This window comes from Euprymna scolopes, chromosome 14 (assembly GCF_053919585.1).
Source record: "Euprymna scolopes isolate OS-2025 chromosome 14, ASM5391958v1, whole genome shotgun sequence".
Taxonomy (NCBI): domain Eukaryota; kingdom Metazoa; phylum Mollusca; class Cephalopoda; order Sepiida; family Sepiolidae; genus Euprymna; species Euprymna scolopes.
The window spans coordinates 87782867-87801529 of NC_136495.1; the positions used below are offsets into that span (position 1 = coordinate 87782867).

Below are 18663 nucleotides of genomic sequence, written 5' to 3' on the forward strand. Positions count from 1 at the left end.
CAAAAAGGCATAGGTTATGGCATAAAGGTCTACTCCACAAAAAGGCATAGGGTATTGCATAAAGGTCTACTCCATAAAAAGGCATAGGTTATGGCATAAAGGTCTACTCCATAAAAAGGCATAGGGTATGGCATAAAGGTCTACTCCACAAAAAGGCATAGGTTATGGCATAAAGGTCTACTCCATAAAAAGGCATAGGTTATGGCATAAAGGTCTACTCCATAAAAAGGCATAGGGCATGGCATAAAGGTCTACTCCATAAAAAGGCATAGGTTATGGCATAAAGGTCTACTCCATAAAAAGGCATAGGGCATGGCATAAAGGTCTACTCCACAAAAAGGCATAGGGTATGGCATAAAGGTCTACTCCATAAAATGGCATAGGTTATGGCATAAAGGTCTACTCCATAAAAAGGCATAGGGTATGGCATAAAGGTCTACTCCATAAAAAGGCATAGGTTATGGCATAAAGGTCTACTCCATAAAAAGGCATAGGTTATGGCATAAAGGTCTACTCCATAAAAAGGCATAGGGCATGGCATAAAGGTCTACTCCACAAAAAGGCATAGGTTATGGCATAAAGGTCTACTCCACAAAAAGGCATAGGTTATGGCATAAAGGTCTACTCCATAAAAAGGCATAGGGTATGGCATAAAGGTCTACTCCATAAAAAGGCATAGGTTATGGCATAAAGGTCTACTCCATAAAAAGGCATAGGTTATGGCATAAAGGTCTACTCCACAAAAAGCATAGGGTATGGCATAAAGGTCTACTCCATAAAAAGGCATATGTTATGGCATAAAGGTCTACTCCATAAAAAGGCATAGGTTATGGCATAAAGGTCTACTCCACAAAAAGGCATAGGGTATGGCATAAAGGTCTACTCCATAAAAAGGCATAGGGTATGGCATAAAGGTCTACTCCATAAAAAGGCATAGGGTATGGCATAAAGGTCTACTCCACAAAAAAGCATAGGTTATGGCATAAAGGTCTACTCCACAAAAAGGCATAGGTTATGGCATAAAGGTCTACTCCATAAAAAGGCATAGGGCATGGCATAAAGGTCTACTCCAAAAAAAGGCATAGGGTATGGCATAAAGGTCTACTCCACAAAAAGGCATAGGGTATGGCATAAAGGTCTACTCCACAAAAAGGCATAGGTTATGGCATAAAGGTCTACTCCATAAAAAGGCATAGGGTATGGCATAAAGGTCTACTCCATAAAAAGGCATAGGTTATGGCATAAAGGTCTACTCCATAAAAAGGCATAGGGTATGGCATAAAGGTCTACTCCACAAAAAGGCATAGTTATGGCATAAAGGTCTACTCCATAAAAAGGCATAGGGCATGGCATAAAGGTCTACTCCATAAAAAGGCATAGGTTATGGCATAAAGGTCTACTCCATAAAAAGGCATAGGTTATGGCATAAAGGTCTACTCCACAAAAAGGCATAGGTTATGGCATAAAGGTCTACTCCATAAAAAGGCATAGGGCATGGCATAAAGGTCTACTCCATAAAAAGGCATAGGGTATGGCATAAAGGTCTACTCCATAAAAAGGCATAGGTTATGGCATAAAGGTCTACTCCATAAAAAGGCATAGGTTATGGCATAAAGGTCTACTCCACAAAAAGGCATAGGTTATGGCATAAAGGTCTACTCCATAAAAAGGCATAGGGCATGGCATAAAGGTCTACTCCATAAAAAGGCATAGGTTATGGCATAAAGGTCTACTCCATAAAAAGGCATAGGGCATGGCATAAAGGTCTACTCCATAAAAAGGCATAGGTTATGGCATAAAGGTCTACTCCATAAAAAGGCATAGGTTATGGCATAAAGGTCTACTCCATAAAAAGGCATAGGGTATGGCATAAAGGTCTACTCCATAAAAAGGCATAGGGTATGGCATAAAGGTCTACTCCATAAAAAGGCATAGGTTATGGCATAAAGGTCTACTCCATAAAAAGGCATAGGTTATGGCATAAAGGTCTACTCCATAAAAAGGCATAGGTTATGGCATAAAGGTCTACTCCATAAAAAGGCATAGGTTATGGCATAAAGGTCTACTCCATAAAAAGGCATAGGGTATGGCATAAAGGTCTACTCCATAAAAAGGCATAGGTTATGGCATAAAGGTCTACTCCATAAAAAGGCATAGGGTATGGCATAAAGGTCTACTCCATAAAAAGGCATAGGTTATGGCATAAAGGTCTACTCCATAAAAAGGCATAGGTTATGGCATAAAGGTCTACTCCATAAAAAGGCATAGGTTATGGCATAAAGGTCTACTCCATAAAAAGGCATAGGGTATGGCATAAAGGTCTACTCCATAAAAAGGCATAGGGTATGGCATAAAGGTCTACTCCATAAAAAGGCATAGGGTATGGCATAAAGGTCTACTCCATAAAAAGGCATAGGTTATGGCATAAAGGTCTACTCCACAAAAAGGCATAGGTTATGGCATAAAGGTCTACTCCATAAAAAGGCATAGGGCATGGCATAAAGGTCTACTCCATAAAAAGGCATAGGGTATGGCATAAAGGTCTACTCCATAAACAGGCATAGGTTATGGCATAAAGGTCTACTCCATAAAAAGGCATAGGTTATGGCATAAAGGTCTACTCCACAAAAAGGCATAGGTTATGGCATAAAGGTCTACTCCATAAAAAGGCATAGGGCATGGCATAAAGGTCTACTCCATAAAAAGGCATAGGTTATGGCATAAAGGTCTACTCCATAAAAAGGCATAGGGTATGGCATAAAGGTCTACTTCATAAAAAGGCATAGGTTATGGCATAAAGGTCTACTCCATAAAAAGGCATAGGGTATGGCATAAAGGTCTACTCCATAAAAAGGCATAGGTTATGGCATAAAGGTCTACTCCATAAAAAGGCATAGGTTATGGCATAAAGGTCTACTCCACAAAAAGGCATAGGTTATGGCATAAGGTCTACTCCATAAAAAGGCATAGGGCATGGCATAAAGGTCTACTCCATAAAAAGGCATAGGTTATGGCATAAAGGTCTACTCCATAAAAAGGCATAGGGCATGGCATAAAGGTCTACTCCATAAAAAGGCATAGGTTATGGCATAAAGGTCTACTCCATAAAAAGGCATAGGTTATGGCATAAAGGTCTACTCCATAAAAAGGCATAGGGTATGGCATAAAGGTCTACTCCATAAAAAGGAATAGGGTATGGCATAAAGGTCTACTCCATAAAAAGGCATAGGTTATGGCATAAAGGTCTACTCCATAAAAAGGCATAGGTTATGGCATAAAGGTCTACTCCATAAAAAGGCATAGGTTATGGCATAAAGGTCTACTCCATAAAAAGGCATAGGGTATGGCATAAAGGTCTACTCCATAAAAAGGCATAGGGTATGGCATAAAGGTCTACTCCATAAAAGGAATAGGGTATGGCATAAAGGTCTACTCCATAAAAAGGCATAGGTTATGGCATAAAGGTCTACTCCACAAAAAGGCATAGGTTATGGCATAAAGGTCTACTCCATAAAAAGGCATAGGGCATGGCATAAAGGTCTACTCCATAAAAAGGCATAGGGTATGGCATAAAGGTCTACTCCATAAAAAGGCATAGGTTATGGCATAAAGGTCTACTCCATAAAAAGGCATAGGTTATGGCATAAAGGTCTACTCCACAAAAAGGCATAGGTTATGGCATAAAGGTCTACTCCATAAAAAGGCATAGGGCATGGCATAAAGGTCTACTCCATAAAAAGGCATAGGTTATGGCATAAAGGTCTACTCCATAAAAAGGCATAGGGCATGGCATAAAGGTCTACTCCATAAAAAGGCATAGGTTATGGCATAAAGGTCTACTCCATAAAAAGGCATAGGTTATGGCATAAAGGTCTACTCCATAAAAAGGCATAGGTTATGGCATAAAGGTCTACTCCATAAAAAGGCATAGGTTATGGCATAAAGGTCTACTCCATAAAAAGGCATAGGTTATGGCATAAAGGTCTACTCCACAAAAAGGCATAGGTTATGGCATAAAGGTCTACTCCATAAAAAGGCATAGGGCATGGCATAAAGGTCTACTCCATAAAAAGGCATAGGTTATGGCATAAAGGTCTACTCCATAAAAAGGCATAGGGCATGGCATAAAGGTCTATTCCATAAAAAGGCATAGGTTATGGCATAAAGGTCTACTCCATAAAAAGGCATAGGTTATGGCATAAAGGTCTACTCCATAAAAAGGCATAGGTTATGGCATAAAGGTCTACTCCATAAAAAGGCATAGGGCATGGCATAAAGGTCTACTCCATAAAAAGGCATAGGTTATGGCATAAAGGTCTACTCCATAAAAAGGCATAGGGCATGGCATAAAGGTCTACTCCATAAAAAGGCATAGGTTATGGCATAAAGGTCTACTCCATAAAAAGGCATAGGTTATGGCATAAAGGTCTACTCCATAAAAAGGCATAGGTTATGGCATAAAGGTCTACTCCACAAAAAGGCATAGGGTATGGCATAAAGGTCTACTCCATAAAAAGGCATAGGTTATGGCATAAAGGTCTACTCCACAAAAAGGCATAGGGTATGGCATAAAGGTCTACTCCATAAAAAGGCATAGGTTATGGCATAAAGGTCTACTCCATAAAAAGGCATAGGTTATGGCATAAAGGTCTACTCCATAAAAAGGCATAGGTTATGGCATAAAGGTCTACTCCACAAAAAGGCATAGGGTATGGCATAAAGGTCTACTCCATAAAAAGGCATAGGTTATGGCATAAAGGTCTACTCCATAAAAAGGCATAGGGTATGGCATAAAGGTCTACTCCATAAAAAGGCATAGGTTATGGCATAAAGGTCTACTCCATAAAAAGGCATAGGGTATGGCATAAAGGTCTACTCCATAAAAAGGCATAGGTTATGGCATAAAGGTCTACTCCATAAAAAGGCATAGGTTATGGCATAAAGGTCTACTCCACAAAAAGGCATAGGTTATGGCATAAAGGTCTACTCCATAAAAAGGCATAGGGCATGGCATAAAGGTCTACTCCATAAAAAGGCATAGGTTATGGCATAAAGGTCTACTCCATAAAAAGGCATAGGGCATGGCATAAAGGTCTACTCCATAAAAAGGCATAGGTTATGGCATAAAGGTCTACTCCATAAAAAGGCATAGGTTATGGCATAAAAGTCTACTCCATAAAAAGGCATAGGGTATGGCATAAAGGTCTACTCCATAAAAAGGCATAGGGTATGGCATAAAGGTCTACTCCATAAAAAGGCATAGGTTATGGCATAAAGGTCTACTCCATAAAAAGGCATAGGTTATGGCATAAAGGTCTACTCCATAAAAAGGCATAGGTTATGGCATAAAGGTCTACTCCATAAAAAGGCATAGGGTATGGCATAAAGGTCTACTCCATAAAAAGGCATAGGGTATGGCATAAAGGTCTACTCCATAAAAAGGCATAGGTTATGGCATAAAGGTCTACTCCATAAAAAGGCATAGGGTATGGCATAAAGGTCTACTCCATAAAAAGGCATAGGTCATGGCATAAAGGTCTACTCCATAAAAAGGCATAGGGTATGGCATAAAGGTCTACTCCATAAAAAGGCATAGGGTATGGCATAAAGGTCTACTCCATAAAAAGGCATAGGGTATGGCATAAAGGTCTACTCCATAAAAAGGCATAGGTTATGGCATAAAGGTCTACTCCATAAAAAGGCATAGGGTATGGCATAAAGGTCTACTCCATAAAAAGGCATAGGTTATGGCATAAAGGTCTACTCCATAAAAAGGCATAGGGTATGGCATAAAGGTCTACTCCATAAAAAGGCATAGGGTATGGCATAAAGGTCTACTCCATAAAAAGGCATAGGGTATGGCATAAAGGTCTACTCCACAAAAAGGCATAGGTTATGGCATAAAGGTCTACTCCATAAAAAGGCATAGGGTATGGCATAAAGGTCTACTCCATAAAAAGGCATAGGTTATGGCATAAAGGTCTACTCCATAAAAAGGCATAGGGTATGGCATAAAGGTCTACTCCATAAAAAGGCATAGGTTATGGCATAAAGGTCTACTCCATAAAAAGGCATAGGGTATGGCATAAAGGTCTACTCCATAAAAAGGCATAGGGTATGGCATAAAGGTCTACTCCACAAAAAGGCATAGGTTATGGCATAAAGGTCTACTCCATAAAAAGGCATAGGGTATGGCATAAAGGTCTACTCCATAAAAAGGCATAGGGTATGGCATAAAGGTCTACTCCACAAAAAGGCATAGGTTATGGCATAAAGGTCTACTCCATAAAAAGGCATAGGTTATGGCATAAAGGTCTACTCCATAAAAAGGCATAGGTTATGGCATAAAGGTCTACTCCATAAAAAGGCATAGGTTATGGCATAAAGGTCTACTCCATAAAAAGGCATAGGTTATGGCATAAAGGTCTACTCCATAAAAAGGCATAGGTTATGGCATAAAGGTCTACTCCATAAAAAGGCATAGGTTATGGCATAAAGGTCTACTCCACAAAAAGGCATAGGTTATGGCATAAAGGTCTACTCCATAAAAAGGCATAGGGCATGGCATAAAGGTCTACTCCATAAAAAGGCATAGGTTATGGCATAAAGGTCTACTCCATAAAAAGGCATAGGTTATGGCATAAAGGTCTACTCCACAAAAAGGCATAGGTTATGGCATAAAGGTCTACTCCATAAAAAGGCATAGGGCATGGCATAAAGGTCTACTCCATAAAAAGGCATAGGTTATGGCATAAAGGTCTACTCCATAAAAAGGCATAGGGCATGGCATAAAGGTCTACTCCATAAAAAGGCATAGGTTATGGCATAAAGGTCTACTCCATAAAAAGGCATAGGGTATGGCATAAAGGTCTACTCCATAAAAAGGCATAGGGTATGGCATAAAGGTCTACTCCATAAAAAGGCATAGGTTATGGCATAAAGGTCTACTCCATAAAAAGGCATAGGTTATGGCATAAAGGTCTACTCCATAAAAAGGCATAGGTTATGGCATAAAGGTCTACTCCATAAAAAGGCATAGGTTATGGCATAAAGGTCTACTCCACAAAAAGGCATAGGGTATGGCACAAAGGTCTACTCCATAAAAAGGCATAGGGTATGGCATAAAGGTCTACTCCACAAAAAGGCATAGGTTATGGCATAAAGGTCTACTCCATAAAAAGGCATAGGGCATGGCATAAAGGTCTACTCCATAAAAAGGCATAGGTTATGGCATAAAGGTCTACTCCATAAAAAGGCATAGGTTATGGCATAAAGGTCTACTCCACAAAAAGGCATAGGTTATGGCATAAAGGTCTACTCCATAAAAAGGCATAGGTTATGGCATAAAGGTCTACTCCATAAAAAGGCATAGGTTATGGCATAAAGGTCTACTCCACAAAAAGGCATAGGTTATGGCATAAAGGTCTACTCCATAAAAAGGCATAGGTTATGGCATAAAGGTCTACTCCATAAAAAGGCATAGGTTATGGCATAAAGGTCTACTCCATAAAAAGGCATAGGTTATGGCATAAAGGTCTACTCCATAAAAAGGCATAGGGCATGGCATAAAGGTCTACTCCATAAAAAGGCATAGGGCATGGCATAAAGGTCTACTCCATAAAAAGGCATAGGTTATGGCATAAAGGTCTACTCCATAAAAAGGCATAGGTTATGGCATAAAGGTCTACTCCATAAAAAGGCATAGGTTATGGCATAAAGGTCTACTCCATAAAAAGGCATAGGTTATGGCATAAAGGTCTACTCCATAAAAAGGCATAGGTTATGGCATAAAGGTCTACTCCATAAAAAGGCATAGGTTATGGCATAAAGGTCTACTCCACAAAAAGGCATAGGTTATGGCATAAAGGTCTACTCCATAAAAAGGCATAGGTTATGGCATAAAGGTCTACTCCATAAAAAGGCATAGGTTATGGCATAAAGGTCTACTCCATAAAAAGGCATAGGTTATGGCATAAAGGTCTACTCCACAAAAAGGCATAGGTTATGGCATAAAGGTCTACTCCATAAAAAGGCATAGGGCATGGCATAAAGGTCTACTCCATAAAAAGGCATAGGTTATGGCATAAAGGTCTACTCCATAAAAAGGCATAGGGCATGGCATAAAGGTCTACTCCATAAAAAGGCATAGGTTATGGCATAAAGGTCTACTCCATAAAAAGGCATAGGGTATGGCATAAAGGTCTACTCCATAAAAAGGCATAGGGTATGGCATAAAGGTCTACTCCATAAAAAGGCATAGGTTATGGCATAAAGGTCTACTCCATAAAAAGGCATAGGTTATGGCATAAAGGTCTACTCCATAAAAAGGCATAGGTTATGGCATAAAGGTCTACTCCATAAAAAGGCATAGGGCATGGCATAAAGGTCTACTCCATAAAAAGGCATAGGGCATGGCATAAAGGTCTACTCCATAAAAAGGCATAGGTTATGGCATAAAGGTCTACTCCATAAAAAGGCATAGGTTATGGCATAAAGGTCTACTCCACAAAAAGGCATAGGTTATGGCATAAAGGTCTACTCCATAAAAAGGCATAGGGCATGGCATAAAGGTCTACTCCATAAAAAGGCATAGGTTATGGCATAAAGGTCTACTCCATAAAAAGGCATAGGGCATGGCATAAAGGTCTACTCCATAAAAAGGCATAGGTTATGGCATAAAGGTCTACTCCATAAAAAGGCATAGGGTATGGCATAAAGGTCTACTCCATAAAAAGGCATAGGGTATGGCATAAAGGTCTACTCCATAAAAAGGCATAGGTTATGGCATAAAGGTCTACTCCATAAAAAGGCATAGGTTATGGCATAAAGGTCTACTCCATAAAAAGGCATAGGTTATGGCATAAAGGTCTACTCCATAAAAAGGCATAGGTTATGGCATAAAGGTCTACTCCACAAAAAGGCATAGGGTATGGCATAAAGGTCTACTCCATAAAAAGGCATAGGGTATGGCATAAAGGTCTACTCCACAAAAAGGCATAGGTTATGGCATAAAGGTCTACTCCATAAAAAGGCATAGGGCATGGCATAAAGGTCTACTCCATAAAAAGGCATAGGTTATGGCATAAAGGTCTACTCCATAAAAAGGCATAGGTTATGGCATAAAGGTCTACTCCACAAAAAGGCATAGGTTATGGCATAAAGGTCTACTCCATAAAAAGGCATAGGTTATGGCATAAAGGTCTACTCCATAAAAAGGCATAGGTTATGGCATAAAGGTCTACTCCACAAAAAGGCATAGGTTATGGCATAAAGGTCTACTCCATAAAAAGGCATAGGTTATGGCATAAAGGTCTACTCCATAAAAAGGCATAGGTTATGGCATAAAGGTCTACTCCATAAAAAGGCATAGGTTATGGCATAAAGGTCTACTCCATAAAAAGGCATAGGGCATGGCATAAAGGTCTACTCCATAAAAAGGCATAGGGCATGGCATAAAGGTCTACTCCATAAAAAGGCATAGGTTATGGCATAAAGGTCTACTCCATAAAAAGGCATAGGTTATGGCATAAAGGTCTACTCCATAAAAAGGCATAGGTTATGGCATAAAGGTCTACTCCATAAAAAGGCATAGGTTATGGCATAAAGGTCTACTCCATAAAAAGGCATAGGTTATGGCATAAAGGTCTACTCCACAAAAAGGCATAGGTTATGGCATAAAGGTCTACTCCATAAAAAGGCATAGGTTATGGCATAAAGGTCTACTCCATAAAAAGGCATAGGTTATGGCATAAAGGTCTACTCCATAAAAAGGCATAGGGCATGGCATAAAGGTCTACTCCACAAAAAGGCATAGGTTATGGCATAAAGGTCTACTCCATAAAAAGGCATAGGTTATGGCATAAAGGTCTACTCCACAAAAAGGCATAGGTTATGGCATAAAGGTCTACTCCATAAAAAGGCATAGGGCATGGCATAAAGGTCTACTCCATAAAAAGGCATAGGTTATGGCATAAAGGTCTACTCCATAAAAAGGCATAGGGCATGGCATAAAGGTCTACTCCATAAAAAGGCATAGGTTATGGCATAAAGGTCTACTCCATAAAAAGGCATAGGGCATGGCATAAAGGTCTACTCCATAAAAAGGCATAGGGTATGGCATAAAGGTCTACTCCATAAAAAGGCATAGGGTATGGCATAAAGGTCTACTCCATAAAAAGGCATAGGGTATGGCATAAAGGTCTACTCCATAAAAAGGCATAGGTTATGGCATAAAGGTCTACTCCATAAAAAGGCATAGGGTATGGCATAAAGGTCTACTCCATAAAAAGGCATAGGTTATGGCATAAAGGTCTACTCCACAAAAAGGCATAGGGTATGGCATAAAGGTCTACTCCATAAAAAGGCATAGGGCATGGCATAAAGGTCTACTCCATAAAAAGGCATAGGTTATGGCATAAAGGTCTACTCCATAAAAAGGCATAGGGCATGGCATAAAGGTCTACTCCATAAAAAGGCATAGGGCATGGCATAAAGGTCTACTCCATAAAAAGGCATAGGTTATGGCATAAAGGTCTACTCCATAAAAAGGCATAGGTTATGGCATAAAGGTCTACTCCATAAAAAGGCATAGGGCATGGCATAAAGGTCTACTCCATAAAAAGGCATAGGGTATGGCATAAAGGTCTACTCCATAAAAAGGCATAGGTTATGGCATAAAGGTCTACTCCATAAAAAGGCATAGATTATGGCATAAAGGTCTACTCCACAAAAAGGCATAGGGTATGGCATAAAGGTCTACTCCACAAAAAGGCATAGGGTATGGCATAAAGGTCTACTCCATAAAAAGGCATAGGTTATGGCATAAAGGTCTACTCCATAAAAAGGCATAGGGCATGGCATAAAGGTCTACTCCATAAAAAGGCATAGGGTATGGCATAAAGGTCTACTCCATAAAAAGGCATAGGGTATGGCATAAAGGTCTACTCCATAAAAAGGCATAGGTTATGGCATAAAGGTCTACTCCATAAAAAGGCATAGGTTATGGCATAAAGGTCTACTCCATAAAAAGGCATAGGTTATGGCATAAAGGTCTACTCCACAAAAAGGCATAGGGTATGGCATAAAGGTCTACTCCATAAAAAGGCATAGGTTATGGCATAAAGGTCTACTCCATAAAAAGGCATAGGGTATGGCATAAAGGTCTACTCCATAAAAAGGCATAGGTTATGGCATAAAGGTCTACTCCATAAAAAGGCATAGGTTATGGCATAAAGGTCTACTCCATAAAAAGGCATAGGGTATGGCATAAAGGTCTACTCCATAAAAAGGCATAGGGTATGGCATAAAGGTCTACTCCATAAAAAGGCATACGTTATGGCATAAAGGTCTACTCCATAAAAAGGCATAGGGTATGGCATAAAGGTCTACTCCATAAAAAGGCATAGGTTATGGCATAAAGGTCTACTCCATAAAAAGGCATAGGTTATGGCATAAAGGTCTACTCCATAAAAAGGCATAGGTTATGGCATAAAGGTCTACTCCATAAAAAGGCATAGGTTATGGCATAAAGGTCTACTCCATAAAAAGGCATAGGGTATGGCATAAAGGTCTACTCCATAAAAAGGCATACGTTATGGCATAAAGGTCTACTCCATAAAAAGGCATAGGTTATGGCATAAAGGTCTACTCCACAAAAAGGCATAGGGTATGGCATAAAGGTCTACTCCACAAAAAGGCATAGGGTATGGCATAAAGGTCTACTCCACAAAAAGGCATAGGGTATGGCATAAAGGTCTACTCCATAAAATGGCATAGGGTATGGCATAAAGGTCTACTCCACAAAAAGGCATAGGGTATGGCATAAAGGTCTACTCCATAAAAAGGCATAGGGTATGGCATAAAGGTCTACTCCACAAAAAGGCATAGGGTATGGCATAAAGGTCTACTCCACAAAAAGGCATAAGGTATGGCATAAAGGTCTACTCCATAAAAAGGCATAGGGTATGGCATAAAGGTCTACTCCATAAAAAGGCATGGCATAAAGGTCTACTCCATAAAAAGGCATAGGGTATGGCATAAAGGTCTACTCCATAAAAAGGCATGGCATAAAGGTCTACTCCACAAAAAGGCATAGGTTATGGCATAAAGGTCTACTCCACAAAAAGGCATAGGGTATGGCATAAAGGTCTACTCCATAAAAAGGCATAGGGCATGGCATAAAGGTCTACTCCATAAAAAGGCATAGGGCATGGCATAAAGGTCTACTCCACAAAAAGGCATAGGGTATGGCATAAAGGTCTACTCCATAAAATGGCATAGGTTATGGCATAAAGGTCTACTCCATAAAATGGCATAGGGTATGGCATAAAGGTCTACTCCACAAAAAGGCATAGGGTATGGCATAAAGGTCTACTCCATAAAAAGGCATAGGTTATGGCATAAAGGTCTACTCCATAAAAAGGCATAGGGTATGGCATAAAGGTCTACTCCACAAAAAGGCATAGGGCATGGCATAAAGGTCTACTCCATAAAATGGCATAGGTTATGGCATAAAGGTCTACTCCATAAAATGGCATAGGGTATGGCATAAAGGTCTACTCCATAAAAAGGCATAGGTTATGGCATAAAGGTCTACTCCATAAAATGGCATAGGGTATGGCATAAAGGTCTACTCCATAAAAAGGCATAGGTTATGGCATAAAGGTCTACTCCATAAAAAGGCATAGGGTATGGCATAAAAGTCTACTCCATAAAAAGGCATAGGTTATGGCATAAAGGTCTACTCCATAAAATGGCATAGGGTATGGCATAAAGGTCTACTCCACAAAAAGGCATAGGGCATGGCATAAAGGTCTACTCCATAAAAAGGCATAGGTTATGGCATAAAGGTCTACTCCATAAAAAGGCATAGGGCATGGCATAAAGGTCTACTCCACAAAAAGGCATAGGGCATGGCATAAAGGTCTACTCCATAAAATGGCATAGGTTATGGCATAAAGGTCTACTCCATAAAATGGCATAGGGTATGGCATAAAGGTCTACTCCACAAAAAGGCATAGGGCATGGCATAAAGGTCTACTCCATAAAAAGGCATAGGGCATGGCATAAAGGTCTACTCCACAAAAAGGCATAGGGTATGGCATAAAGGTCTACTCCATAAAAAGGCATAGGTTATGGCATAAAGGTCTACTCCATAAAAAGGCATAGGTTATGGCATAAAGGTCTACTCCATAAAAAGGCATAGGGTATGGCATAAAGGTCTACTCCACAAAAAGGCATAGGGTATGGCATAAAGGTCTACTCCATAAAAAGGCATAGGGCATGGCATAAAGGTCTACTCCACAAAAAGGCATAGGGTATGGCATAAAGGTCTACTCCATAAAAAGGCATAGGTTATGGCATAAAGGTCTACTCCATAAAAAGGCATAGGGTATGGCATAAAAGTCTACTCCATAAAAAGGCATAGGTTATGGCATAAAGGTCTACTCCATAAAATGGCATAGGGTATGGCATAAAGGTCTACTCCACAAAAAGGCATAGGGCATGGCATAAAGGTCTACTCCATAAAAAGGCATAGGTTATGGCATAAAGGTCTACTCCATAAAAAGGCATAGGGCATGGCATAAAGGTCTACTCCACAAAAAGGCATAGGGCATGGCATAAAGGTCTACTCCATAAAATGGCATAGGTTATGGCATAAAGGTCTACTCCATAAAATGGCATAGGGTATGGCATAAAGGTCTACTCCACAAAAAGGCATAGGGCATGGCATAAAGGTCTACTCCATAAAAAGGCATAGGGCATGGCATAAAGGTCTACTCCACAAAAAGGCATAGGGTATGGCATAAAGGTCTACTCCACAAAAAGGCATAGGGTATGGCATAAAGGTCTACTCCATAAAAAGGCATAGGTTATGGCATAAAGGTCTACTCCATAAAAAGGCATAGGTTATGGCATAAAGGTCTACTCCATAAAAAGGCATAGGGTATGGCATAAAGGTCTACTCCATAAAATGGCATAGGGTATGGCATAAAGGTCTACTCCACAAAAAGGCATAGGGTATGGCATAAAGGTCTACTCCACAAAAAGGCATAGGGTATGGCATAAAGGTCTACTCCACAAAAAGGCATAGGGTATGGCATAAAGGTCTACTCCATAAAAAGGCATAGGTTATGGCATAAAGGTCTACTCCACAAAAAGGCATAGGGTATGGCATAAAGGTCTACTCTATAAAAAGGCATAGGTTATGGCATAAAGGTCTACTCCATAAAAAGGCATAGGTTATGGCATAAAGGTCTACTCCACAAAAAGGCATAGGGTATGGCATAAAGGTCTACTCCATAAAATGGCATAGGGTATGGCATAAAGGTCTACTCCACAAAAAGGCATAGGGTATGGCATAAAGGTCTACTCCATAAAAAGGCATAGGGTATGGCATAAAGGTCTACTCCACAAAAAGGCATAGGGTATGGCATAAAGGTCTACTCCACAAAAAGGCATAGGGTATGGCATAAAGGTCTACTCCATAAAAAGGCATAGGGTATGGCATAAAGGTCTACTCCATAAAAAGGCATGGCATAAAGGTCTACTCCATAAAAAGGCATAGGGTATGGCATAAAGGTCTACTCCATAAAAAGGCATGGCATAAAGGTCTACTCCATAAAAAGGCATAGGGTATGGCATAAAGGTCTACTCCATAAAAAGGCATGGCATAAAGGTCTACTCCATAAAAAGGCATAGGGTATGGCATAAAGGTCTACTCCACAAAAAGGCATAGGGTATGGCATAAAGGTCTACTCCACAAAAAGGCATAGGGTATGGCATAAAGGTCTACTCCACAAAAAGGCATAGGGTATGGCATAAAGGTCTACTCCACAAAAAGGCATAGGGTATGGCATAAAGGTCTACTCCATAAAAAGGCATAGGGTATTGCATAAAGGTCTACTCCACAAAAAGGCATAGGGTATGGCATAAAGGTCTACTCCACAAAAAGGCATAGGGTATGGCATAAAGGTCTACTCCACAAAAAGGCATAGGGTATGGCATAAAGGTCTACTCCACAAAAAGGCATAGGGTATGGCATAAAGGTCTACTCCACAAAAAGGCATAGGGTATGGCATAAAGGTCTACTCCACAAAATCTTCACCTACGGTATAGCTGGAAATGTCTTTTCAGTTATTAAATCATTTCTCTCTGATAGGTTTATAAGAGTAGTGGTTAATGGGCAGACATCAGAAGCTCACAGTATTTATGTTGGAGTCTCTCAGGGGTCTATCCTGGGCCCACCTCTCTAATCTACATAACTGATCTCCCAAATCACATCCTAAAATAATTTGTAGACATTTATGCTGACGATACTACCATCCAAGGCAATACTTCAAAGGCCGTAAACGACCAAGTTCTCTCTCATTCTCTCTCCTCTGATCTTGATCACGTGGTGCAATGGGGAAAGAGGTGGCTGGTTAATTTCAATGCATCTAAAACCAAGCTTTTATCTTTCAATCATCAGAGTTCTGATCCCCATCTGGCATCAATTGAAATAAATGACTCTAGTCTTGGGGAGGCTCCATGTTTTGACAAGTTTCTAGGTTTGATCGTTACTCCTGATCAGAGATGGAATGCATACATCAAATCTGCTGCCAAGGCTGCAGGAAAAATGGTGAGATCCTTCTACTACTCCAGTAGATATCTCACTGTTGATGCAATTCTTTACATGTATAGGAGCCAAGTACGTCCAAGAATGGAATACTGTTACCACATCTGAGCAGGAACTGCTAGAAGCAGCTTATCCTGCCTTGACAGAGTTCAAAATAGACATTGTAGCTAAGTGGGGGATGCCCTTTTCTCTTCTCTACAACCTCTTTCCAACAGAAGAGACATTGCGACCCTGTCTTTGCTTTATTGCTATTTTAATGGCAAGTTTTCGTCTGAACTCCAATCTATGCCCCCCCCTCACCAAACTTTCACGAAACGCTTCTAGCTGCAACCACTATCAATAATTTCCCCCATTCTTTATCTGTTCCTAAACCTAAATGTAGATTCCATGAACAAAGCTTCTTTCTTAGAACTGCACGCCTGTGGAACTGTGTTCTGTTTTCCTGCTTTCCAAGTGACTACAATATGGTTGTCTTCAAGTTCAATGTGAACAAATTCTCAATGAGTCGTTCCCTTGAAGTAATCCAATTGACCAAATTTCCAATGATTACTGTGACATGCTCCTTTTGACCACTGTACACTCATTAACTCTTATCCTTGAGTGGCCTTCAGGCCTTGATAATTGAGGACTCCTTCATAATATATATATATACTAGCATGGGTGCCTAGTGTTGCCCGGGTGTTTGGAGGTGTGTGTTAAGCAAAAAAAAAGTGGTAGTAGGAAGGCAGGCTCAAACCCGTATTGCGAAGAAGGAAAAGAACGGGAAAAAAAGTGACATCTTTGCTGTTATGACCACCACCAAACCGGAAGTGACGTATGTTTAAATTAAGGCTAGACAATTGAAAAGAAGGGATGACTTTTGAAAATATCTGTGAAAAAAGCGACCCCTCCCTGTAGCAAAGTGTCCAGTTGAGGGTGAAGAAATTGATGCTTTTAGCCAATTTTTCAGTATTTGTTGTCTGGAGGGTTGAGCTTCACTACGATACTGATCTTGTGAAAATCTGTCGCCTCTGTTGAAGGTTTAAGGCAGACATGCAAACATACATACATTTATATATTGGTAGCTCAAATTTTTGACCCAAACTGATTAAAAAGCTTGCCCTATCTCTGAATACACTTTATGTAAAATTACAAATGTTTAGACCATAAATTGTCTGAGTAATTTGATAGAGACCGCAGAGGTCATTTTTTTTTTTTTTTTAACTTTGACCCCTATTATGACCCCTTAACATTTACTGTTTTGGGCTCAAATCGAGTTATTAAGTTGGATCCATGTCCAAGGAACCTATATCTAAAATTTCAAGTGTTTATACCCAAAATTGGCGGAGGAGTTTGGTAGAGTTCTCAAAGGTCAAATCAAAACTTTAATCCCTTAACAGCCAAATTTCTGGCCAAAAACGGATTACAAAGATTTTCCCAAATCTCAATACCCTGCATATCAAATTTCGAGTCTGTAGACTTAAAACTGACAGAGTTATTGCACAGGGAAATGTACACAGACAGACAGACAGAGACTTTCACTTTTATATATTATACACATATGTAGGAACATGTTTTCTTAATCCAATGAGAGAGTCACTTTTAGAGTTAATGAATGAAACATTTCCATGAACATGAATCATTTGACCTGTTTACATAAATAAAAATATTATATATAAAAAAATATTTCTCATTTTATTAGATTAACTTTTTTCTGTTATTTTAGATTTTTTTACAAATGTTACCAAAATTTTGATACAATTCTTGGAGATTTTTCTAAGATTTTTAGACTAAATAAAATAATTTTATGTTTATTATAATTTTACGGATTTATTAATACATTAAATAATGATATAAGAAAAAATCAGTTAAGACATGGTAACATTTTTGTAGCAACTATTTCAACCAATCAATCAGACATCAATCAATAGCAATAATTTAAATAAATTCAACAATCTCACCGTAAGATATGTTTTGGTTTTGGTTTTCAATTCTTCATTATTCTTTTTAGAAAGTTTGGTTGAATATGGTTTTCGGCACTGACTTATTAGCAGAAATCTGAAAGAAAAGATTTGAAAGCATTTTTTCATGAAGAACAATTCCACACAATGTTTTTATTTTTTTATAATCTCTTATTTTGGATCCTCTTCTAACATTTCAATGGAAATAAACACACACGATTTACACTTTATTCATTCAAAGTAAATCATGTATCTATTCTTAAACATTAAGCTACACCTCCTTCTTAGCAACCTCCTTCAGAAACTATTTTTAAACATAGCTAACATTTTAGAAAGATTCATAAAAACAACAAAATATAACAAAGATGAATAGAAATAATAATTACTGTCTTTAGACAGTAATCTGTCATATTAGTGTCTCATACTTCGCTTAAACATTTCATGAACGACTTTCAACTTCTGTTATGTCTGTTGTCATTTCACTTGTGCTACCTGCCTGAATCAAATCATCATCAACCGATCTCCTTCATGTTTTAAATGGCTCATGGCAGGGTTTTGGTCCATTGACATCGATGTCAGACACATTTTAGAGCACTTTGGATAATTGATGGTGGGTTATGTAACATTATGCAATGTAATTTTTCATAGAAGGCCTGAACAGAGGGATAAGTGTTTTTCTCCATCTGATGCGTTGCAACCAGAATAACATATTTCGTCATTAAGCACATCTCACAGTCATACAAGTTGTATGCATGCGTATTAGATGCTGCCACTCTTGTATGTGATGCGATCCCTGCATTTTGTAAAATCATTGACAATTTGAAGACTTTGTGTGGTGGATATATATCATTTTGGAATCACTTGTGTTGTTATGGTAGATAAATTTATTGACTCTTTCAATATTTATGCTTTCATGGGAGTCAGATTTCAGCAGATGCTGCAAATAAAATGAGCTGCATAGCACTGATAGATTGGAGCAACTTTTGCAATCCCACTTATTGCATGTTCTACACCTCATGAATTTTGTGCTAATTCCAAGCTTACAGACACTACATGGGTATCTGCTTTGTGAGAGAAATATTTCCTTAGTGTCAAATATCATACTTT

General features: G+C 39.1%; 1 protein-coding gene across 6 annotated transcripts in view; it reads right to left on the reverse strand.

The window, feature by feature from the left end:
- The window catches only part of LOC145293149 (DNA repair protein Ku70-like), a 462221-nt gene that overhangs the window by 163358 nt on the left and 280200 nt on the right, over positions 1-18663 (reverse strand). For all 6 annotated transcript variants that reach the window (XM_080139577.1, XM_080139576.1, XM_080139578.1 and 3 more), the window contains one exon: positions 17557-17653. In XM_080139577.1, coding sequence (XP_079995703.1) covers positions 17557-17653 — 97 coding nt within the window. The remainder of the gene's footprint in view (positions 1-17556; positions 17654-18663) is intronic.